The sequence below is a fragment of the Peromyscus eremicus genome, chromosome 18 (genome assembly GCF_949786415.1).
Source record: "Peromyscus eremicus chromosome 18, PerEre_H2_v1, whole genome shotgun sequence".
Lineage (NCBI taxonomy): Eukaryota > Metazoa > Chordata > Mammalia > Rodentia > Cricetidae > Peromyscus > Peromyscus eremicus.
The window spans coordinates 33,777,923-33,802,222 of NC_081434.1; the positions used below are offsets into that span (position 1 = coordinate 33,777,923).

General features: G+C 49.7%; 1 protein-coding gene, 1 long non-coding RNA gene and 1 other non-coding gene across 3 annotated transcripts in view; 2 read left to right on the forward strand and 1 right to left on the reverse strand.

The window, feature by feature from the left end:
• Elk3 (ETS transcription factor ELK3) overlaps positions 1-24,041 on the forward strand; it is a 65,440-nt gene extending 41,399 nt beyond the window's left edge. Inside the window, exons 3-5 of the mRNA XM_059245261.1 lie at positions 6,883-7,677; positions 17,372-17,494; positions 23,297-24,041. Of these exons, the coding sequence (XP_059101244.1) occupies positions 6,883-7,677; positions 17,372-17,494; positions 23,297-23,395 (1,017 nt within the window). The 3' untranslated portion in view covers positions 23,396-24,041. The remainder of the gene's footprint in view (positions 1-6,882; positions 7,678-17,371; positions 17,495-23,296) is intronic.
• LOC131895387 (U1 spliceosomal RNA) lies at positions 2,043-2,206 on the forward strand. The gene has a single exon (XR_009375150.1). It is a non-coding gene; the product is annotated as a U1 spliceosomal RNA (small nuclear RNA).
• Positions 6,625-7,768, reverse strand: LOC131894909 (uncharacterized). The gene is made up of 2 exons (XR_009375051.1): positions 7,580-7,768; positions 6,625-7,198 (listed from the first exon to the last, which is right to left on the reverse strand). It is a non-coding gene; the product is annotated as an uncharacterized LOC131894909 (long non-coding RNA).
• Positions 24,042-24,300: the final 259 nt, after the last annotated feature.

The window sequence follows — 24,300 nt, forward strand, 5'->3', positions numbered from 1 at the left end:
TGTGAGAACGTGCCCCACAGAAATCCACCATCCCGTGTCTGCTGGCACTCAAGCTCCTGGATCCCACTGCCAGGGACCTGAGTGACAGGCCCCCAGGGTCAGCAGCCTCCAGTGGTCTCCCATTGGAGCCACAGCCACTGTCCAGAAGCCAGGCTGGGCCTTCTTGTCCGGCAGCACATTTCCTGCCTCAAGAGGCATCAGGAGCAGTTGGCATCTCCTGGGTGTCTGGCTCTTGTCTGTACGTCCACACGGGACCTGATGTGCAGCGTCTCTGCCGTAGGCTTTGGTCCCCATCCATGGGCATCTCACGAGTCCTCAATTTAGCAGTGGCTCCCTGATGGCCACTGCTCTCTCCTCCCTCCCCCAACCCCTAGAATTCATTGGATCGTGTGAGGTTTTCATATCGTGGTGAACGTCACATTACGGCTTGTGTTCAGCATGATGGACCGCACATCTCTTTCTTGTCTGAATCCAACTAAGTAAAACACCGTGTTTCCCCTGCTTGGTTGAGGTATATAAACCAGATGCAATCTGCCTGCTGGGCCGTGGGCCACAGAACTGTGGATAAAGCAAGGAGAATACACACAGCCTCCCAAGAGGTTCGTTTTCACTGTTAACCTGTCATCCAGGCTAAGAGCAGGTAGCGTGAATGGATTAATATTGGCTAAATGGGCATGGAAAATAAGGATGGTGACACTAATGCCAATGAATGTTTGGGGCTTTTATTGGGTATTTGGCTACAAACATTAGGTGGATGGGTCTGTCCCACTCTACAGTTGAGGATGTCAAATCATGTGGGTAGAATGAGACTGGGTGGCGCTCAAACTTAATCCAAGCAGCAGCCTTGCAGTAGTATCAAGTAGATACTTACGGGAAAGGCCCAACTGTGTTGTCTGTCCCCTTCCCGAGCTGTGCTCCCCACACGCACGAGGCTGAGAAAAGTCCCAGCTGGTGGAGGAAGTTTCTGTACAACTTCTCCCTCCTGGCTGTGCCCGCGTGGCTGACCTTTCTCAGGGCTGAGCCCAGGGTGGGGGTGGGGGGGAAGTGGCAAGGTCAGAGGGCAGGAGGCTGCAATTCCAGGGAGCCCTCAGAAGATGGAGCGTCAAGGGAGCGCAGCCAGGAAGCACGATGAGAAACCCGTTGAGGAAACCGGTTGGATCACAAGTGTGAACGCACCAAAGCCTGACCCATGACTTTAGATCAAAATTGAGGTGCCAGACCTGTAAAGCATGTTTTACACACACACACACACACACACACACACACACACACACACACACACAGTGAGCCTCCTTAGCCAACAAACGGATGAAACAGAAGATGATGAAGCTCTCAAAGGTGTGACGTTGTAGGGATGTGCGTGTGGTGACAGTAGACCGTATCTGTGTAGATTTTAGTTTAAAAATGCCATGGGGCTGCTGGGCGTGGTGGCGCACGCCTTTAATCCCAGCACTCAGGAGGCAGAGACAGGTGGGTGTCTCCTGAGTTCCAGGCCTGCCTGGTCTACAGAGGGAGTTCCAGAGCAGCCAGAGCTGCACAGTGAGACGTTGGGGATTGTGGAAGAGGGGGCGGAGAGGCTGTAAGAGCCTGATGTTGCCAAAGAGTCTCCTGGACATGGCTGATGTACTCCAAGAACTCACTGCAGCCGACCTGTACAAGACTCGACCCGCCAGCGTTTCATCATGAGAGGGAAGAGGATCATGGGGCCTTACCCCGCCCCGAGGGACTGTTCAGTTGCCATTGGCTGGGGAAAAGGGTGTCGCTTTCTTCAGTACTATAGCTGCTGGTACGCTGCCCCGTAACCTCCCTCCTACTGCTTATGCAGGCAGCCCTGTTAAACTCAGTAGACTCCGTCGATCACAAACACACACGCATGCATGCACGCACACACGCACGCACACACGTGCGCGCGCGCAAGCACACACATACACACAGGATGAGAAAGTGGGAGGAGGGGAGATAACAGGGGCATAGGGAAAGAGATGAACTAAAATTCATCAGATACATGTATGAAACCGTCAAATAATAAAAATATATAATTAATACTTACCTGGCAGGGGAGATACCATGATCACGAAGGTGGTTTTCCCAGGGTGAGGCTTATCCATTGCACTCCGGATGTGCTGACCCCTGCGATTTCCCCAAATGCGGGAAACTCGACTGCATAATTTGTGGTAGTGGGGGACTGCGTTCGCGCTCTCCCCTGAATAAAAAAGAAAAAAAAAAAAATATATATATATATATATATATATATATATATAATTATAAAAGTGCTGTGGGGCAAAGCACATGTAGACATGTGTCTGTATGAGATATTTGTATGAAATTGCCAGTGGCCTCTGGCTTCATTAGAGGGTCATTGCTCTCTATAGTCAAATTCATGTACTACGCGAATGCTTAGTGAGCTTATTTGAATATTATCCTGATAGAACTAGGAACGTAAGTTCCACCCCAGAAGCATCTCTCTGTGTGTACACATAGTAGACAGTATGCGTGTACATGCACCAAGTCGTAAAAGTTCAGGAAAATTCTCATCTTGTCCACTACACGTAGACATGATTTTGAGAATCCAGCCGAAACAGAGTGGAGAAGATTTGAAAAGATGTGCCTGTCCCGAACATGTATACACGTCTGTCCTTGTCAATATTCAGTATACTGACCATGTACATAACATTAACATTGAGTTAGGAGATAGAAGTAATATGGAGATTGTGTAAAGTATATGGGAGGGTGTGCACAGTCTGTCTGGGAGTCCTGTGTCACTTTGTGTAAGAGACTTGAGCAGATGCAGGGTCCAGAGGCTAACCGCCCCGCCCCCCACAGACAGTGAGGTAAGAGATGACAGTATTTGGGATGATTTACACAGCCCTGTCCTCTTCACACCCACCACATATTTAAGCACAGTTATGGACACACATGTTCTCAGAGGTGAGTCCGTGTGTGACCTGTCAGGGCTGCAGACAGTTCTGGGGGAAATGGAGGCCAGTTTGTTGCTGAGGAAGTGAGCTGGGAGAGGCGTCGTCTTTGCTCTGACACCTTGTGCCTTTACCTGTCAAACTGGCCACACTTCAGGTGTCATTTCCTGAATGACAAACTCCACAGAGGAGTCATTTCCAAGCCCAGCCTTCCTTTTCTGGGTATCGCAGTTGTGTGTCAGTGGTAGGGGAATCTTGTTTCCCTTTCTCTGAAGTTGGCCTTGACCTTGTCCCCGCTGCCTGGGGCTCACCAGAAAGGGTGCAGAGTCGGCTCTGGCTATGAGTCACATTCCACATTTCATGGGGGATGATACGGTGGCTCGTTCCCCACATAGAAAGGAGGCAGATGTATGCAACTGTCTCTCTCAAGCCACAGAAAGTCCCTTGGCTCAACTGGACATGCATCCGCGTTTGTCCGGTTGCCAGGCAACAGGGAGTAACAAACACTTGTGAGTCTGGTACTGAAGGGGTGAAAAGCGAACCTCTCCAGAATGTCTCCATCACTTACCATAATAAGAGCCCTACCCAAGTGCTGCTCTGCTTTGGCTGACGTAAATCACCTATTCTGGCCAAGAGCTCAGGAGCCAGATGCTTCCAAGTACGAGTTTCTGATGGTGTGTAATTTATAGTCCATGAAGCCTCAGTTTCTTCATCTGTCATATGGGGTGATAATCTCACGGAAGACTAAATGAGTTAATAGCTTCGAGTTCTTAGGCAGTGCCCAGCAAATGCATGCTCAGCGAACCCCAGCTGCTATTACTGCCTACACTGTGTTTGCCCAGCCGAATTGGTAGGAAATGTTCTTCTGGAACAGTAGGGAGGTCTGCCGATATGGTCTCTCCTATTCTGGGGATCTGCCCTGGAAGACAAGTTGCTTTAGCTGCCTCCCTAGCCCACCGTACTTCTCACGCTCTAGCTGTGGGTACCAACTTGGTTTTCCTTGCTAGTTTCCGTCATGGGAGCAGATGTTGAGCCCCTGGCATGCTGGGAAGCATCTCTCTGATGCTCGGCCCCTGCCCTTCCCTCCCCATCCTTGCCTTGGGTCATTCTCAGCCTTCCCTGTGGCTAAGGAGCCAGATGGCATCCACCTTGCCAGCTGGCCTTTAAAGAGGTGGAGCCCATCCTCGCTCTTCCCAGCAGTCACACTTCCTCCTTGTGGCGTCTTGTCCCATCTACCCCCAGTGCTGGTGAACTTTCCTCAAAAGCCCTTCTAATGCCCCACTGGGAGGCTTCCAGACCAGCAGTCGACACAGACCCTCCCATTACCACTTTTTCCGGTTTGGGGTGTGTGTGTGTGTGTGTGTGTGTGTGTGTGTGTGTGTGTGTGTGCACGCGCGCGCATGTGCTAGGTTGTGTGTGTACATGAGGAGGCCAGAGGTTGACTTCAGATGTCTTCTTCAATAGCTCCCCACCTAATTTTTTTTGAGACACTGTCTCTCTCAGAACCTGTAACTCGCCCATTTGGCTAGACTGGCTGGCCAGTGAGGCCCCCCGTGATGCTTCTGTGACCTCCCCTCAGTGCTGGGGTCACAGGCATGTGCCACCACGCTTGGCTTTTCACATGGGTGCTGGGGATCTGAACTCTGGTCCTTACACAGCAAGCCCTTTACCCTTTGAGCCCCCCCCCCAGCCACGCCCCACCCTTGTGTCCACCTTTTCTCTGCAGAGCAGGGTTTGGCAAATGAGGATGTTGCCATGGAGCAGCAGGATCATGTCCACTGTCTTCTAACGGGCACGCACAGTAGGTTCTCCACATCCTTCTTAGGAAACAGCTTTATCCAGACGTAATCCCCACGCTGTTCACCTGACTTGGGTCAGGCAGGCTCAGGACTCCCCCTGTTTAATCTTTTCTTGGGGGAGGGGAGAGCTGGTTTTCCTGGCATGGCCTCTACCCAGTCTGGTGCCGTTCTTAGTAGAGACACCCCCCACCCCCAAGCAGCTAGTGGAATCTTTGTGTTCCCCCCATTCCTCTGAAGATTTGCCAGCGTGAGGTGTGGGAGTGAGGTCAGCTAGAGTCACGGGATTGGGGGGGTAGGGGTGGTAGCGAGTTGCAGGCCAGAGCACCAGCACACCAGCCATGGGACTGTTCAACGTTGACGCTCATCTGACCTGTCCCTAGACAAGGGAGCATCTGTGTGCTGTGCTGGGCAAAGTCTCCCTCTGGGGCTCATGTGTTTGGGATTTCCTGCATAGGGACCTTGCATGCCTCCTGTAAAAACCTGCCCCAGGGAATTTCTTCTTGAACATCTCAGTGACGGGCAAAGGGACCCTTCTCTCCTGTTGTTGAAAGGGTGGGGAAAAAAAAAATGGAAACCTAGCAGGCAAAAAGCTAACATGCTCATACTTAGAACGAGCCAGGACCACCCGAGGAGGGTCAGAACACATGGAGATCTCTCTATTGGGGTACTGGGCTCCCCCGCACCCCCGTGTGGAAACGTGGACAGGCCCTGGCTTTAGTGCCAGTCGGTGCTGGCAGTCTGGGGCTGTGGCTCCATTCCCATGCTTGCTTGTCCTGGCAGGGGAAGGATGCTGCCTTCCTCCCTGCTTGTGCGCTGCTGTGGGATTTATACACCAGGTAGCTGCACTTGTGACCCAGTCAGTGAAGTGCTTCTTCCTCAGATGATGTATCTCACATGGCTGAGGAGGAAGGGCTTCTGAGGAAACCTTCAGGCTCCTTTCAACACAGAATAGTACTGGCTGTTTGAACCAGAGGGAAGCCATCTTTTTCTCCCTGGAGTACCCAGTTCTTAGAGTCAACCACGGGGCGAGACCCGCAGCCAGTGTTTGCCAGACAGACATGGAACTGGGTAGGTCCTGCAGGACTACTCCCCCGGCTCCGTTAGCCTGAAGAACAACGTAGCCTTCCCTATAAAATCCACTTTCTCATGGGCTGGGAAAACTTGGGCCTTGACAGTGATTTCCATTTCTTTCATTTACATCCTAATGTTAGAGGGACCGAAGAGCCGAACGTAGACACTAGCAACCAAGACTATGAAAGGAATGCCATAAATATCCAAAAGCAGGCAATTCGTTTCCCTCCGGTGGCTCTCTTCCCAGAAACGGCTGCCGGACTGAAAAGAATGTTGTGTTGCCGGGTAGCGATAACACACATTTCTCCAATGCTTTGTAGCAAAGTCCTTTCCTGTTATGATTTCATTGCGCTCGCTGCTCGGCGCCCAGAGGCAGGTAAGACAGTACTGTCTTAGGGTGAAGGAAGTACTCCCTTGCTGTAATGAATCATTTCAGTGCTGAAAGTTTACTTCCTAATTCTTAGAACTGTTGGTGTTTGCATGTGTGGTGTGCATGCATGTCTGGGTATACATGGTATGTGGGTCCAGGCACAGAGTTGACATCAGATGTCTTCCTTGGTTATTCTCCACTTTACTTAACCGAGGCGGGAACTCTGGCTGAACATGGAGCTCGAGGATTCAGGCTAGTCTAGCTAGCCAGCTTTTGCGCTAGAGACCCCCTGTGTCCCCGAGTGCTGGCCGCCACACCTGGCCAGCGTTTACGTGGATGCTGACGATCTGAAATGCGGTCCTCATCCTTCATCCTAACTGTAAAACAAGAAAGACAAACCCTGCTTGTAGGATTACTGTGCAGATTCTGTGAGCGGAGGTGTGAATCATCCCACACAATACCTGCTAACTCAGCGGGTAGCTTTTGCTATTACAAAATTGTTACAATAATACGGATGAGAAAGTGGCCAAAGGCTGGAGAGTACATCATTCCTGGGCAGCAGGACCAAAGTGCAAATGGGGCCTTCAGTCTCTGACGTTAAGAGTCTCTGATGTCCTCTTAACCACCCTGTGGACATCAGGAATATTTTGGGGGCTTCGGCTGCCAACATTTCATCATTCCTTGTCTCCGGCTCACCCATTTTAAATGTCCGCTTTTGTATTCACAGAACATCATCAAGAAAGTGATTGGGCAGAAGTTTGTGTACAAGTTCGTCTCTTTCCCGGATATCCTAAAAATGGATCCTCACGCGGTGGAGATCAGCCGGGAGAGCCTCCTGCTGCAGGACAGCGACTGTAAGGTGTCCCCCGAAGGCCGAGAGGTCCACAAGCATGGCTTGTCCGCCCTCAAAAGCACAAGCCGAAATGAATACATCCACTCCGGCCTGTACTCCTCCTTCACCATCAACTCCCTGCAGAACCCTCCTGAGGCCTTCAAGGCCATCAAGACGGAGAAGCTGGAGGAGCCGTGTGAGGACAGCCCCCCTGTGGAAGAAGTCAGGACTGTGATCAGGTTTGTGACCAATAAAACCGACAAGCACATCACCAGACCTGTGGTGTCCCTGCCTTCCACATCCGAGGCCGCGGCAGCGTCCGCTTTCCTGGCTTCGTCCGTCTCGGCCAAGATCTCCTCTTTAATGTTGCCAAATGCTGCCAGCGTCTCGTCTGCGTCACCCGCCTCATCTCGGTCCCCATCCCTGTCCCCCAGCTCTCCCCTCCCTTCCGAACACAGAAGCCTCTTCCTCGAGGCAGCCTGCCATGACTCGGAGTCTCTGGAACCCTTGAATCTGTCATCGGGCTCCAAAACCAAGTCTCCATCTCTTCCCCCAAAAGGCAAAAAACCCAAAGGCTTGGAAATCTCTGCACCTCAGCTGTTGCTCTCCGGCACCGACATCGGCTCCATCGCCCTCAACAGCCCAGCCCTCCCCTCAGGATCCCTCACTCCAGCCTTTTTCACGGCACAGGTAAACACTCTTCCCGGGGGCCTCGTGGGGAGAAGGAAGAGCCACCCCCATAGTCCTCAAAAGAGTTCTCCGCTGGCCAGTGTCCCAGAGTCACTGTGTATACTGAGAGGCGCACCCGAGGAAAGGCTTGGTATCCTGGCAACCGAGGGGCATTTGCTCTTTGTGACTCAGAGTAACCTCAGATGGATCATGCACATAGGCTATGAGGGTGGGGAGACCTCTGGGGGCATCTGCACTTTCGAGGGGGCATTTTAGGCCTTAGGAAGTTTTTAATGGCATGATTTTCTGAAGGCACGTAGAAGTCACGTGCGTCCGATAAGAAGATCCGTGTTCACGGGTAACAGTGTGAAGCTGCGTGTGTCATGTTGACCTTTAACAAGAAACTCAAGGGTTTCACGCAGAAGGAAAGTCCCCACCAAAAGCAGGGGTGCTGGGGAGGGGGGAAGCTCCATGGGGAGAGGAGAGCCATCTCACATAGTGTGAAAGTCTTAGCTGCTGTGAGTCCCTGGAGAAGGTGGCCTTTTTTTTTTTTTTTTTTCCCCTGGCAAAATGTCATAGTGGTGTGTGGTTCAGCTGCAGGACAGAAAGAAGAGGTGGTCCCGGACCACAGCGTGGTAGTGGTAGAGGTTAGCATTGGCTTAACCTTTGCTTCTGCCTCCCCAGCTTCCTAGGTGTGGGACGGGGGACAGTGCTGTCTGAGTGACGCCGTGTAGTGACAGTACACTGGGAGGGTGGCCATGCTGCCCTCCTACCTAGCCAGCTCTAACTAGCTGCCCGGCGGCATTATCATCCTGGAGCTTTGTGGTTCCAGGTGGGATCACACTGTAGGTGGGCTGGAATTCTGTCATGGTCATGGCGGTCTTGGTTGGCCCCAACAGTAGACACCAAATTCTCTTGGCATGTGCCAGATATTCGCCACACACCGGTGGCACGCCTTGCCATCCATGCCACAGCAGCCCCCTGGCGAGGATACCGCTGTCCTTGCAACCGCCTAGCTGAGGCGACTGGGGTTACGGGGGTATGTACCTTAACTCGGTCCCATGGCTGTACGTAGGAGGAATGAGTTTGGACCTGTTTTGTCTGCCTCCAGTATCCACTCAGAAGCCAAACACTCTCTGCTGCCACATCCTACGGGGATGGGGGATGGGGGATGGGGGATGGGGGGTGGGCGAGCAGCTGTTGGACCCTGACTGACGGGCAGACCACAGTTTCTGCAGACCAGCTGCCAGCAAGTCTTTGCTACTTTGCTTGGCAAGGCTTCCCAGGCAGGGGTGACAGGACGGCTCGCTCTTGGGAAGTGGCATTCATGACTGAGGAGAGAGAGGCGCAGGGCTCTTGTGGTAGGTTGGGACGGGGCACATGCACTCCTCCATTAGCATTCCCTAACAAAGCAGGGCTGCCTGGCCATGTAGCAGCTCATGCTGCGGCTGGCTCAGGCGAGTAAGGGATCAGAGCTACCAGGTGGACAGTCTGGCCTCCGTGTCTATGACTGTAAGGTTGAGAGTGGTCTAGAACCAGGCCAGGTCACCTCCTGTCTTGGTGTGTATGTTCTCTGTGAGCCTGGATCACCTACTCTGCACGACGTAGCCCTGGCTACCTCGGGGAAAATCCCTCAGGTTTCTAGTGTGGCTTTGGGCCTAGCTACTCTAAACTTAGTGGGTGGACCTCGCAGAGGGGCCGAGGGAGGCAGGGCTGGGGACCTGGACCTGAGATAGGGATCCTAGCATGTGGACAAAGCATTAATCCCAGGAGATAGAACCTCTGGCCTAGAGCCTGGAGGAGAGAATGCTTAGGGAAGCCAGGCTTCTGTAACAGAGGCCTGTGGGCCTCAGGCATCTGGGAGTCAAGCTGAGAGGACTCCGCCTTCATTGAGTGAGTACTAAGATTTTCAAAAATGGACTCAGGCTTCCTGGGAGAGAGAGACAGACAGACAGACAGAGAATGAGAGAGCTTGGAAGGAGGGCGCTTGGGGACACAGTGGAGCCTCAGGACCTAAACGCCACCAGAGGTTCCTTTATGTTCCTGGAGTGTGGGCCCTGCTCCTGGTGTGGCTGTGGGCAACAGAGATGGGGGAAGGGCAGAGATACGGTAAAACTCAGCCACACCTGCCTTCTCTCAGCCGGTTGGTGGTTTATCTGGGACCAGATGGGCCGCTCGGGCTTATCCTGACAAGCCTTCGGCCCTTCAGGACTGGCTGTGCTTGAAGTTGGTGTTAAGATTTAGATTTGTAGAGAAGCTCCCACCGACAGGTTGCTCCAGGAGCTTACCCACCCACCCTTAGTTCTCCCACCCACCCTCGGCTCTCCCGCCCACCCTCGGCTCTCCCGCCCACCCTCGGCTCTCCCGCCCACCCTCGGCTCTCCCGTCCACCCTCGGCTCTCCCGCCCACCCTCGGCTCTCCCGCCCACCCTCGGCTCTCCCGCCCACCCTCGGCTCTCCCGCCCACCCTCGGCTCTCCCGCCCACCCTCGGCTCTCCCGCCCACCCTCGGCTCTCCCGCCCACCCTCGGCTCTCCCGCCCACCCTCGGCTCTCCCGCCCACCCTCGGCTCTCCCGCCCACCCTCGGCTCTCCCGCCCACCCTCGGCTCTCCCGCCCACCCTCGGCTCTCCCGCCCACCCTCGGCTCTCCCGCCCACCCTCGGCTCTCCCGTCCACCCTCGGCTCTCCCGTCCACCCTCGGCTCTCCCACCCACCCTCGGCTCTCCCACCCACCCTCGGCTCTCCCACCCACCCTCGGCTCTCCCCCTTGGGGGGCAGGCGCGGGCAGGGTTCAGAACCAGAATGAACAACATCCCGTTGAACCCTTCCTATGGGAGGGTTTACTCCCTGGCTCATGCGCTTCCTTGCCCACCTTAGTTAGCACTTCCCCTTAGCCATGGAAACATTCTTTTCTCCTCTGGGGTGCCTTTGCGAAGTGGGACCCTGTGGGCACACGGCATTTGGTCACCTGTGAGAACACCCTCTAAACCTTTGCCCTGGGGAGGGGAAACTTTCTTTACAAGAGAGGACACGTGTGCTCCACTAACCCAGTCCCCTGAAAGTGAGGGAGCCTTGACGCGCCGCGTCACGTGATTACTGTCCTGTTCCACATCACGGTCGTTAGAGCCAAATCCAGATTTGAACTTTTCACCTCCAGCTTGATGTGCAGAGAAGAAAACCAGGGTGATTCTGCCAATCCCTCGGTGCCCCGGAGCCACCTCATGGCAGGAACACGTGTGATGCCTTTAGCAGGAGCTATAGAGAGCCGGGGACGTCACCCTGGGTTTTAAGTTTATAATAAGCAACAGTTGCCAGAGCAGACAGTCAAGAACTTCAACAAGGGACTGTAAAACTCAAACAAAAGTCAAATGGTATAGAGATGGGAGGCCGCCAGAGCTCAGCCACAGAGGTCCTATCCGAATGTCGCCGAGAAGCAAGGCTGCTTGCTGTCTCTGCTGGCACAAGCTACCAAATTGGAGGCAGAGGGGGAGGAGCCGGGGTGTGGAACCCCCCCCCCCCCCCCGGCCTCTAACCAGGCACCTTGGCAGGCTGAAGTGCCAGCTGGAACTTCCGGTTCATTTTTTTTTTTTTTTTTGCACCTTGTTCTCATCTGTCCCCTCCTCCTGTCATTTTCCCTTTGTGTCCCATTACTCCTGTCTCCCCGAGGCAAAGTTAACTCAGGATCCAGGGCCGATGCATTACCTTTCTCGTTTATGCCAAGACTTATGTTCATCTCACCTGTACTGTGCAAGATGCTGAAATCAGATCCCTTCTAGCACGGGGCAGGCATTCACCCTCAGAGTCTGAGTATGCACGCCCCAGGGTGTTTGCTCAGCAGCCGCCCCGGATTAGTGCTGACTGAGTGGAGACAGCCTGCTAGGTCTGAAATGCTAAACTCGACTTCCTTTATTATGGGGTGGCCAGACGGCTTTGATCCGGAGTCAGAGAGCGGGAGTCTGGAGGAAGGGAGAGCAACCAGAGTGCAAGGCATCCTGTCGGCTCCCGCTTCTAGGGTGGTTCCCATCCTCCTGTCTCTTGTACCATCCTCAGAAGAAAAACAGGGTGTTTGTTCTCTCCCTTCTCTCAAGGGTCGTTCAGCTTCCTTCTTACTCTGTTAACACTTCCCCAGCCAAGCCTCCAGCTTTGTTTATGATGACCTTTCCTACTGCCGAGAACTTCCTTGTAGGAGGTCTCTGCGGGAGGTGGGAAGGTTCTTGGCTCCCACGTTGTGGGCTGCCGAGATAAACACCCCAAGGGAGTGCCTCCCTCCTTGTGCCCTGGGTCCCCCTTGTTGCTTCTCTGCTATTGACCGCTCATGGCTCTTTCTTCTTCATCTGTCTTCTCCACCGCTTTCAATACTTCTTCTATCCGATGCGCGAGATTCTCCGTGAGATTCTCCTTACCCCTTTCCTTCAGATCGGAGCTGCACAAACTCTTATGGGATTCCAGTCCTCTTTCAAGTCTTTAAAACTATGATTTTATTGAATTAAGACAACCTTGTGGCTTTCTAGAGATCGTCACTTCTGAAAGTTTTACACACACACACAATTGTATATGTGTGATGGCGGGGTGTGTGCTGCAGTGCACGTGTGGAGGTCAGAGGACAACATGTAGGAGTTGGTTCTTTCCTTCCACTATGTGAGACCCAGAGATCGAACTTTGGCCTGGTGGTAAGTGCCTTTACCACTGACCCAACTTTTCTAAAATAATGTTTAACTGGGTTGCTACTATCACAGAGTCCGTGTGCCTCCGGCATTGGTTTTAAGGTCTATGTGTTGGGGTTCCTAAAGTCTGAATGATTTTCCTGTTGTCTCAAGCACCCACTCAAGACGTCAGCAGATACTTGCCACTGAGGAGATGCTGCATTCTGTTAGGTAGCGGATGCCTCCTCTTTTTAATCAGCTCGAACGGAGCTGGTCACTGAACACCCAGACGCTTCCTTGCTTGCCCAGGGTTAGTAGAGAGACACGGTTCTCGTTCTCAAGAGCTTACAGGTGCTGCTCACAAGGTCAAGAATATGGGCCAATATGTAATTTAGGGTCATGAAAACTGCCTAGGAGGCTGAGACATGAGTTGACAGGACATTAACAGCTTCTAGAGGCATAAGCCAAGTGGAACACACATCCCTCATTAGAGTAAATAAATAACCACTGAACATTAATTTTGCAAGATGTAAAAAGGACATAAGTGACTAGTTTTACAACCTTGGGACCTAGTGTAAGGATTCTGTCCTTATTACGTCATCAGCCTGTGACAGCGTCACGAGTGCCGCATTAACCCCTTCACCTAGCCATGATGAAGTGCACACATGTGCATGCACACATTCACACGAGACAGTTAGGACGTGCAGAGGAGACCCGAAGAGCACAGGGAACAAGAAGAAGATTTGGCTCCGTTCCCTAACTATGAAGGGGGAGCACCATCTGTGGTGGAGCTAAGGATGCAGCCTGGATGGAATAGTCCCCTGAGAGCTGGGAGGCACAAAGGGGATGTTTAGGAAGAGGGGATTCATTTGCCCAGAGGAGTAAAAGAACATGGAGAGTTGCTAAGGGATGGGTGGTCACACTTGGGTCAGGCATTGAGGAAGCAGTAGGAACCTTTCTGGCACACAGGATGGGAGCACTGTGGGCTGAGAAGAGCGTGAGACAAGGATGTGGACGAGCTCTGGGTATCAGGAAGAGCTGTAGTTTAGTCAGATGGGAAGGTATCCTCAAAGGTAAAGGCAGCAGTGTGGGGGAGTCGGAGAAAGCCGGAGGGGTCTAAGTGATGGTATTAACTGTGTTGGCATTACCCCGATGGACGGTATTAACTGTGTTGGCATTACCCCGATGGCATACATCTAAAAGGGGCCACTGTATCCAGGTAGGATACCTTGTAAAAAACACTCCAGCTAAAGGACAGTGAAGCTGTCAGGCTATGACAGGCACAGCCAGAGGAGTTGGATCTGGGAGACATTTGGAGAGTACCAGCCACAGGCCATGGTGACCGGAGAGGTAAGAGAGAGCTGGAGGTTGAACACAAAGACCGCGGGAAGCTGCTGGAGAAAGGGTAACAAGTGTGGACTGTGATAAATCAGAGGATACACTCAGGTCAAGATGTACCAGCTCAGAGAACCAGGGGACAGAGTTAAGGAGTCACCAACATGTGAGGGACGGTTAAAACCACGGGAACCAAGCTGGGTAGTGAGGGAAGCTGAGTGTGGAAAGGTTGGTGAGAGAGTCATCTAGGAATCTCTGTGTGATAAGCCCAGGACACATAAAGCCAAGGAGGAGGGTTCACAGAGGAATTTACGGGGTACGTATTAGGTTTTAGGGGACGTAGCATTATGGCTAAGGAGGCCATTGTTTTTGTTGTACTGGAACTGAATGGATTTTGAATGAACGGTGTTTCAGTGACTTCAGTTGGCAGTATGTACAGAATGGATGGGGGGGGGGACACATGAGGCAGGTGGACTGGTCTAGGTGGCCGTTGTAGAGTATCACTGGTTGAGTGACATTCTGGTTGAGTCTTGAATGCAGATGAAGCGAAGAGACAGAAAGTGAGTTCAAGGAAGGCAGTGACTGGATGCTGAAGGAAGGGCCATGTGTGCAGACATCATGTCTTGTGTTTCTCTTGCTTCTGCAAATATTTCCCGTGTCAGTCAGGGTATACATTGAGATACAGGACTGATGGTACTGCCTGCTGAAATGGAAGTCTTAAGAAGCAGCGGGTATGAAAGATGAGTTCAATTTTGAACACGTAGGTCATTCCAGGTGGAGAAGCTAAATGAAAAGACTGAATTAAGAGGATGAGGCCTGACTACCCCTCAAGTATGGAGAAGATTTTTATTGATATGAGGGAGAAGGCAGGCAGAGGGGAGAGTCCAGGCTGAACATGGCCAGCAGACTAAACTAGACCCTGTGAGGAGAGAGGGAGAGCAAGAGAGGAACTGCCTATGAAGAGAGGTAGCCTGGGCCAAGAGACCAGCATGGCCAAAATGGCTGAAAGATAGAGGGATCAAGTGGGGAAGGGAAAGCAAAGCCCCGCCCCTGGGAGGGAGGGGTTTAGAGTAGGGGGTGGGGTGATAAGTGCTGGGTGGAGCCACCGGTACCAAGTGAGACTTGTCCTGGGTTCCGATGGGAGAGCACAGTGCTGCAAAGTCCTTTCGCTCATCAAGCACTTGGGGACTGAGTAATCAGGAGGAAAACAATGAAGACATTCTCCAATGGCTGTGGGAAGAAATTCCACTTGGCTTGAGGAGAGGCCAGGGGTCTACTTTGAGAAGCCGGCGTTTTTTTTTTGATGGGCAGAGGGAGACGAGTAGAAAAGGCTGGAGGATGTGACACAGGGCCACGGACCAGGACATACAGGTGCAACACATCTGGATGAGGCCCAGCTTCTGTGGTTAGAGGTCACATGTCTAAGTGAAGTTGAATGGTGAGGAAGAGGAAGGAGATCCTTGTGGGGAACCCCTTTTTCCTTGTAAATGGGTGCCCATTGACCTTGGGTGGCTTTCACTTGGATCAGGGACTCCTATGGCCATTTGTTAAGACAGACATTCCCAGGTGGATTGGAAGAAGCAGTATGGGTTCTTCCTGTAGCTCTCCTCTCCCCAAGCCCCCCAGGTCCTTCTTGCAGGTCTCCCTCCAGGAGGGCAGGCAGAGAAGCAGGGCTCTGCCGTGTCCTGAGATAACCCAAGCAAGGCTCTTGAGCAAGTTCCCCTTCAAAGTTCCCAAGTAGTTCTTCTTTTAAGGCCACAGGATCTCCAGGGAGCGCAGCGATCGGAGGAGGAGTGAATGAAGTCATTTCACAACGTTTATTTGCATAAATTACAGAAGACATTTCAACTGTATTACCATGAGAAACAGAAGGCCGCTGCATTCTAAGTACATCCTGTATTCCTTGGGAACAAATGTGCAAACACCTCCAATCCAGAGGGGCATGTAAATTGCAGACTACGAAACAGAAATCCTGTTTTACATATTGCCCAGAGGTGTGAGTTTGTGGCCTCCGGTGAGAAACATGTAGCTGTCCTGTATGGTTTAGAAGACTGTGTAGACTTTGAGAAGTCTTCATTGAGGGTAACCCAAAAAGCCCTAACATTGGGTATTAAATGTTAATGTGACACACTGTGGTTCGAACCTGGCTCTGGAGTATCGTGTAAATTAGTTCTCAGATCACCTGAGTCTGTGGACTGGAGCCCAACACACCTGCAGCGGCTTTCACAGAACTTTTCTCCACACAGTTAAGAATTTCTCCCATGAATAAAGCCCATTCAATGAGTATGTCGGGTACATCTTATCGTTAATACTGATTCACTAGTTTACAAAAATATCAGGACTTGGCATGACTTGAGTCTCTTAGACTTGATATTTCTGTGTGTCGGTTGTACATAGATTAAGAGTTTCAGATGGATTATATTATCTTCCCAGCAACCCTACAATAATAGCATGTATTTTCATTCTTACCATTTAACAGATTAAGATGGAGGTCCAGAGGGGCTAGATTTCTTGTCTTAGGTTGTCTAGTTAGTGAGTGGAGGTTCTGACATGGGAACTCTGGCAGAGCTCATTAATTTTTAACTGTGAGGCCAGCTGGCCTAGCATACTTGTGAAATTGCCTACGACTAGAAAAAAAAAATGGAACGCTGATTCAAAACATGAATTTATCCTAGTAACCTCGTAGGCCACTCACTGTGTAGAAGGAAATGCCGTGGAACCAAAGACTCAAATAACTTGGTTTAAATTTGTTTACCTGTCAGCACTTGGGCTGGATGTTTGTCTCTCTCCCGCCGAACAGAGCAAACCTTTCAATTTGGGTTTAAGCTCAAATGTTCCTGATAATTATTGAAGCTGCTGAGGCCAGTTCTAGGAAAAAATAACACGGCAGCATCCAGCATGATGCAATCTGAAATGCTGGCGCCTTTGCTGAGTTCTTACACAAAGAGTCTTATTGAGGGGCTCCTTCTGGTCACCAGAGGTGCAGACACCCTGGGCCAGGGAGCTGGCCTCTGCGGAGAATAAAAGCCGTGCACATTTCCTGGCTTGGGCGGGTTGTTTCTCCTGCCCTTTAGCTGGCTTGTGGGCCAGGACTCCTGCCGAGTGTGGGCAAGCAAATGCCAATCCTGTCACTTCTAAGAAATGCTAAGTTCTGGCCCTACAGCCCGACTTTCCATTGCCAGGGTGATGAATTCTTCCCAGCCCCACCATGTCCAGAGGGAAGTCTGCAAATTCAGCTCAGGGGTTCTCAACAAGCTGCTGCAGACTCTGCTGATAGGATGTCAATTATTAAAGGGCTGTTGATAACAGTCAGTGAAGCCTGAGAAGACGTTTACGAACATGTGTGTGCCCATGTAAAGTAATAGGTGTCCACTGTGGCCAAATAGTATGGTAAGAAATGAAGCCCTCCCAGGGATGCTGTTTTGTCTTCTTTGTTGACTGGGAACAGAGGAAGAGGCTGAAGGAACTGTTCTGACAAGCTGCTACAAACCCGACTTTTCCACCGGAATGTTTAGGCAGGGGGACTTGCCTAAGAATTGTGGATAAAATGAGCATTAAGAAACTTAAAACTGCTCACAGCCATGCAGACGGAACTCAAGTTGCCCAGTTTTCCTGAGAAGGCAAGGTTTGGTTCACTGTCCATGGCCAGTGCCCCTAACCGGTTCCTGGGCTCCTTTTGGTCATGGCTGGCGTTAGGTGAAGCCCTAACAAGACCTGCCTGTTGCCTTGTCTTCTAGACACCGAATGGACTGCTGCTGACCCCGAGTCCACTGCTTTCCAGCATACATTTCTGGAGCAGCCTTAGTCCTGTAGCTCCATTGAGTCCCGCCAGGCTGCAAGGGCCAAACACACTCTTCCAGGTAAGGGTTTACAACGAACTTTTCAACATGGCTCACCCATGGCTTGTCCTCTACATCCCATATATACCTAGTTACTATGTTAAGTTTCCAAGGGGGATTCGTAAGGATTGGGCTGCACAGCTTTTTAGAGACAATGTCACTGAGGCAGAAAAGATGTGCTCATGTCAGGAATCCAAACATGGGATTGTTCAAGTGTTCTAGATATTAGTACATGACTAGGAAAACTGGAAATCTACTACAGGAATTATTTGAAATGAAAAAAAAAGCTTTCATAAACGCTCAATAAAGGACTTTAAAATATGAATCCAACAAGCCAATATATTCACATAGAAAACATTAAAAAATAAAAAGAGTTTTTCCAAAACTGGAGTAGAAGTTACCTGGACCAGTCTATAATTTATAACCAAACTCTAATTTTGTAATACAATACCGTGCAGCATATGGTTAAAGAATAATGAAGGACCTCCCTGAGTTAGGGGAGCACATTCATTATTCATTCAGGTTCTGGAATCTTCCAGGATTCTTTCTCATCATCACGGGGAGGTCAGTATTTCCTCTGAGTCCCAAAGACGGCTACTCACCCACTCAAGGGGTGACTGTTGTATGTGAACACAGGCAGGGGCAGGCGTGAAGCAAAGGTAGGTGGACAGGATGCCAGCCAGCTCTTCGTTCCCCAGTTCTGGCTCGATCATCTTATCTAGCCTGCTTCCCCTGTCCTAGTATGGCTCACCCCCAACTGACCGTAGCTCCTTGCTCACACGGCATTTAGCATGTTGTTCTGGTAAACTCTACTGGTCCCCAAATGATGGGAATCATATTCTGGTCACTGTGCCATTTCCCAGCATCGAGGATATCAGCTGGTGCACAAATGTCAGTCATTACTGATGACCTAGTGACAAGACACCAAAGCGCAGATGGCAACAGAAGGTGTGAGGAGCTCAAGTCTCCTCAGTTGGTCATTGTGCTTCTGAAGGTTAGTATTTGTTGGGCACCTCTCTGCAAGAACACAATGTATACACGATAGGATTTAGGGTCTCCTTGGAAGAGCGGGTGAGCCACAGAGGTTTTGATTGCTATCATGCTGCCCCTGGTTTCCTAGCAGGCTTGGAGTAGGGTGTCATGATGTGACTGTTCCCTGGAGTACTCGGGTTTCCTTCTCTCTCTGGCCCTCAGTCCCATCACGGCTCAGTTCCAGTTAGGCACAGTGAACATGGCGATTGTTACGATTCTAACCGGAAGTGGCATGTTCACGTAGAAGCGGAGTGGGAAGGGGTTGTAGGAATGCAGCAGCTCCTTGGGAGTAGGACTGCAATACTATATTAAAGACTCTAACATGGAGCTTTTGTAGAGTTCAGTAAATATCTAAATAGCAAGCCGCCTCTCATTTCCGTTCTATTGGGAGGCTTGGAGACCTCCTTGGAAAGCCACAAAGAACCCATGGAGTCTTATGTTCCTATTCCAGTCTCCCAAACAGTAAATACAGCTCATGCCCATAGTCCATAGACAGCCAGGACCTCTAGGAGCTGGGAGCTGCCCTTACCACATACCCATGGTTCTGTGAAGTCAGCATGCACGTGAGTCACATGGATAGTGTGTCAAGTGAAGATGCTCTGCCCACACTGGGGCTTCTGATTCATGAGGTCTTGGATAGGGTCTGATAAAACATTGATTTTTTTTTTTTTTTTTCCGAGATAGAGTTTCTCTGTGTAGTTTTGGTGCCTTTCCTGGTTCCCACTCTGTAGACCAGGCTGGCCTCAAACTCACAGAGATCCGCCTACCTCTGCCTCCCGAGTGCTGGAATCAAAGGTGTGGTCCCCGCCGCCCAGCCTGATAAACACTTTATTCACATTTCTTTTTTTTTTCTTTCTTTCTTTCTTTCTTTCTTTTTTTTTTTTTTGTTTTTTTTTTTTTTTTGTTTTTCGAGACAGAGTTTCTCTGTGTAGCTTTGCGCCTTTCCTGGAACTCACTCTGTAGACCAGGCTGGCCTCGAAATCACAGAGATCCGCCTGGCTCTGCCTCCCGAGTGCTGGGATTAAAGGCATGCGCCACCACCGCCCGGCTTTATTCACATTTCTAATGTTGCTCTAGTGTAGGAACCATATTCTGAGAACTGTTATCGACTAGGGGTTCCTAATTTACACTTCAAGTTCTGCAGCTTACTGCATATAAAGGCCATCTGCAAAGAATTTCAATTTTAATTTTACCAAACAAACCTGTTTTCACTCCAAGAGCCATTCAGAAAACAAGTGGGGAGGTTGGGGGACGGGGCTACCACTTAGTCTGGATGGCTGACAGGTTACATGGCCTGCCGTTCCTAAGTTACGGCTGCATCCATGAGACAAAGGAAAACCACTTTGTACCTTTTAAAATATCATTACTCTTTTCATACAAAAAGAGCAATGGAGTATGGCAAAAGTTAGAGGTGGCAGTTTTAAAAATGGTAAACAACCATGCTAACGGGAATGAGATTTCCAACTAAAAATAATAGGCACCAAAATGGATTTTTCAGAATTCAGATTACTACTGTGCCCCTTCCAAATGAATAAAATTAACAAGCCTCATTTACATATAATAGGTGTTAATAAACGAAAGAGAAAAGACAAGTTTCCTGTGTGATCTCTGGGAAAGCAAATGGAAATCCTTAGGGAAAGACTTGTCCACCACAAAAGATCTCCTGAGACAATTATGTATCTTCCTGCCTATCTTTTTTTTTTTTTTTTTTTTTGGTTTTTCGAGACAGGGTTTCTCTGTGTAGCTTTGCGCCTTTCCTGGGACTCACTTGGTAGTCCAGGCTGGCCTCGAACTCACAGAGATCCGCCTGGCTCTGCCTCCCGAGTGCTGGGATTAAAGGCGTGCGCCGCCACCACCGCCGCCCGGCCTTTCCTGCCTATCTTAGAGGGAAAGGGACAGGCATAGGGTCACATACTGCAGCTCTGGCTAGCCTGGAACTCACTTTGTAGCCCAGGCTGGCCTTAAACTCACAGTAGTCCTCCTGCCTCAGCCTCCTGGATGTTGGGATTACAGGTGTGCACTAGCATACTTAGTCCACGATTAGGGCAGATCTGGCAGGGTTTCAGCAAAGAGGAGAGAAGGACAGAGGTATGCTTTCTATCTGCAGTATGTTTTAGTGGAGAGAGAGAGAGGAGCCAAAGACAGGGCCGTGCATGACTCAAGAGCCTGATCTACCAATACAGCGCAGTTCGGTTTAAGCTGGCCAGGTGGTCAGATCAGGACTGCACCTCACAGGCAGGTACACGCGAAAACAAGGGAGAAGTGATGCAATCCCCTGAGAACGTGTTCGGTCACTTTTTAGCTTGGCACGTTTTTACAGTCTTCCGTGGCAGGGCCTGTAGGAGATGCAGCCCAGGAAGAGCTGGAGCTGGATCAGCAGGGGACGGAAGAGCTCTTCCCAGCTGGAGACCATGTAGTAAGGCCCCAAGCAAGAAGCTCCCCCTGAGCTGAGACAGAGAGAGGGACAGGGCTTCCACAGAGAGAAGAATGTAGTTAGGTCTTAACACGTTTGCGTGGCTGGTGATGGATCAGGTGGGAAAAGCAGCTACAGGCCTCGAACTGTAGGAGCTGCTGCCCTCACCTGTTAATATTTTATACACCACAGGTATGAGAGTATGTTAGGAAAATCCCACTGATATGCGTGTGAAGGAAAGGTGAGAGCCAGTTAAGGAACAGAATATAAAACGATAGTACATCAGACAGATCCGAACTGTAGCGGGCATGTGTTTAGCAGACGGTTCAGAGGTAAGAGAAAGACTTGGATTGGGTTTGAGGACTAGGGTAAGTACTGAAAATTATGTATAAACAAAGTTGGTGGGTTCTTAGAAGGTGGGGATGCTATTAATACCGGCTGGCATGCATCAGTGTGCTAAGTTACACTTTGCTTACTGTGTGCCAGACTTCAGCCCAAGTCACGTTTCTTTCTGTGTGTCTGTACTTCAAAGACGAGATTTGCCCAAGGTCACACAATAGTATAGGGAGGTGCCCTGGTTCCGGTTGCCCGGTATTCCTAACCCTGCCTCTCACAGACTCAGAGCGCCAAAGAGCCGGGTCTGTGAGGCTTCGGATTCAAACATCTGAAGAGAGTGTAGCTAGCAAGTTCAGGGTATGGACTGGAGAAGCGAGAGGGAGGTCTGGGGAGTGCTGCAATTTAAGAAAGGCTGTGGTGGAAGAAAAGCAAATACACACGCCAGGAAAACAAACAAACAAATAAACCCAAAAGCCAATCAAGAAGTGTAACAACTGAGTGCATACACAGGAATTTCTAACACCCGGAAGAAGCTAAAACTAAAGACGATGCTTTTATAGCCGCCTATAAAAGAGAGAGAAGACACAACTGTTCTTAAAGAAGGAATGCCCAAGGCCAGTTCTGCTGTTCACCTGCAGTCACCATGGGCGGGGTGACCAGGACATGGACGGTGTAAACCACATTCTGATAGATCTAGGAACACACGTGAAACAGAGTCCTACAAAATGTAAAGATCCCAAAGCTGCCGGAAAGACAGAAAACTTCTATGTGCCAGTTACTATTAAAGAACTGGGCAGTTTAATAGAGCTGGAGATAAGACTTAGTTTTGCTTATGAGCTATGACTTTTAGTTAATCAGAACCTCTTAGGGTTGTTTTTCTCATTTATAAAGTGAGCCTAAGAAGCTTACTTTCTATTCCTCAACACCCAATGAAATGTCAGCTCCTGAGAGGGTGGTGTTGGATGTGTTACTGAAACAGTTTGAAAAATTAAAAAAAAAAAAGTATTTACTCATTCTACAAATATTTATTGGACTTCTAACATGTGCCAGGCTCTGTAGTTTGATATTTGGTGTTGAAGTTTAATATTTAACTTTCCCGGACTAAACAGGGATTAAGCTAGGAGAGCACCTGGCAGATCAGCTGGACACATTTCATCTTTGGCAAGGCAGAACTTGAGCAGTGAGCAGTCACATGCTCAAAAGATGCTTTTCCCTGGTCTTCTTCATTTAGGATTATAGCTGAAGGATTTGTTCGGGTCATGAAGTCAAACCATAATGCTCTCATTCTGCATTTACCATTCTAGTTACCAACAATACAAAAGTCTCACTGTCTTCTCCTCTGGCTGCCACTGAACGCATTGATACTAAGTCAGAGAAAGTACTTTCTCATCTCCAAAATTAAGACAGTCTTTCTTTTACAAAAAGTCATCTTGTTTTTAATTACGTGTTTGTGTGCGTGTATGCCCACAGAGGCCAAGACAACAAGATCTCTGGCATAGGAATTAAATGTTGAGCCACGTGTGGGTGCTGGAACCAAGCTCAGGCCCTCTGTTAAGGGAGCAGTCAGCACTGTTAACTGCTGGGCTGTTTGTCCGGCTCCTTGGTCCTCATTTTAAACAAGTACTGATGGACAATTTTGCTGTGGAAAACTGACAGCGAATTTCAAAACTCGAGATGACTGACTCCTATGTAAAGAATCTTGGTTTCCAGTTTCACACACACACACACACACACCCCACCCCCGGCTCCCCCAATATTTAAAGCAAATCATCAGGCTACATAGCTGAGAACCTTTAAAAACAGTAGTAGAGTTAAGTTTTACAGCAACATGTAAAGTATGCTTTGGGACCTCAGGCACACAGAATAGGGATATTTTCCGGGCCTCCCTCTGTGGCTCTAGGTAACCTTTGCAAAACAGATGAGCAACCAACTCCCATCCCTGGGTGCCGGGAACTACCTCCACTGGTGTGTCTGTGCGTGAAAAGAATGCAAACTCCTCAGTACATCTGCCACAATTACTGAATGCCTCTCATCCCTTACAGTTCCCCACACTGCTCAATGGTCACATGCCAGTGCCACTGCCCAGTTTGGACAGAGCTCCGTCCCCAGTACTGCTCTCCTCCAGCTCTCAGAAGTCATGATGACCGGCGGCGGCGACAAGGAAGGACTCAAAACTGATGAAGCCAGTTGTCCCCATGGGCTAGTTTACCTGTGTCATGAGAAGGACATTGTGAAACCCTGTTAATTTGGTTTGCACTTTTCATAACACGGATAATCTAGATGTATGTTAGCATTTTAAGAACCATTTTTTATATATATATTCAGCTATATATGAAAGTCTGTTCTGCATTAAGTGGATTTTAATGTTTCTGTTTTTCTATCCTTTTAGCTCTGAAGTGTTCAGCACTGACAGTGAAGAACCTTTCTTAATGTTTTCTATATAACTAATACGGATGTGAAGCTTTTTATTGCTTTAATTCTGCATATGCTGAACTCTGCTTGTATACACAATATAACCAGCTGTGCCTTCCTTTGAATTTAGTTTCATGTACATGATTTATGTATTTCTAGTGTTAAGAGAAAATGTTTGAAGGACAAAATAGCATCAAACAGCTCTTGGAAGAATGTTATTTTCACAAGTAGAAAACATGAAAAGTGTGCTCCTACCACTGTAAGAACTGCCTTAGACCCTCTTTTGAAATGAAAATCAGTAAATACAAATGTCCAAGTAATGTTTTTATAAGAATGAACGAAGCCATATTTAGACAATAAACATTCTTTAAAGAACATGTTCCAAAGTGCATTTTTAAATAGATGAGCTTCTGAGTGGCCAGCTGCTTAGCCATTTGAAGTAGCCTTTCTGCTCTGGGGTACTGAAACTACACTACGTCCACACCAGCAGAACTCTTACAGGTACTTCCCAGGTTTACGTGTTGTTATCTCTGTTCTCTTGATTTCCTGTAACCACAACCATCTGGTATCTTTATCACTTCTGGGAGTTAGGGTTTCTTTAGAATCCTGGCATGACAACTAATATTTAAAAATC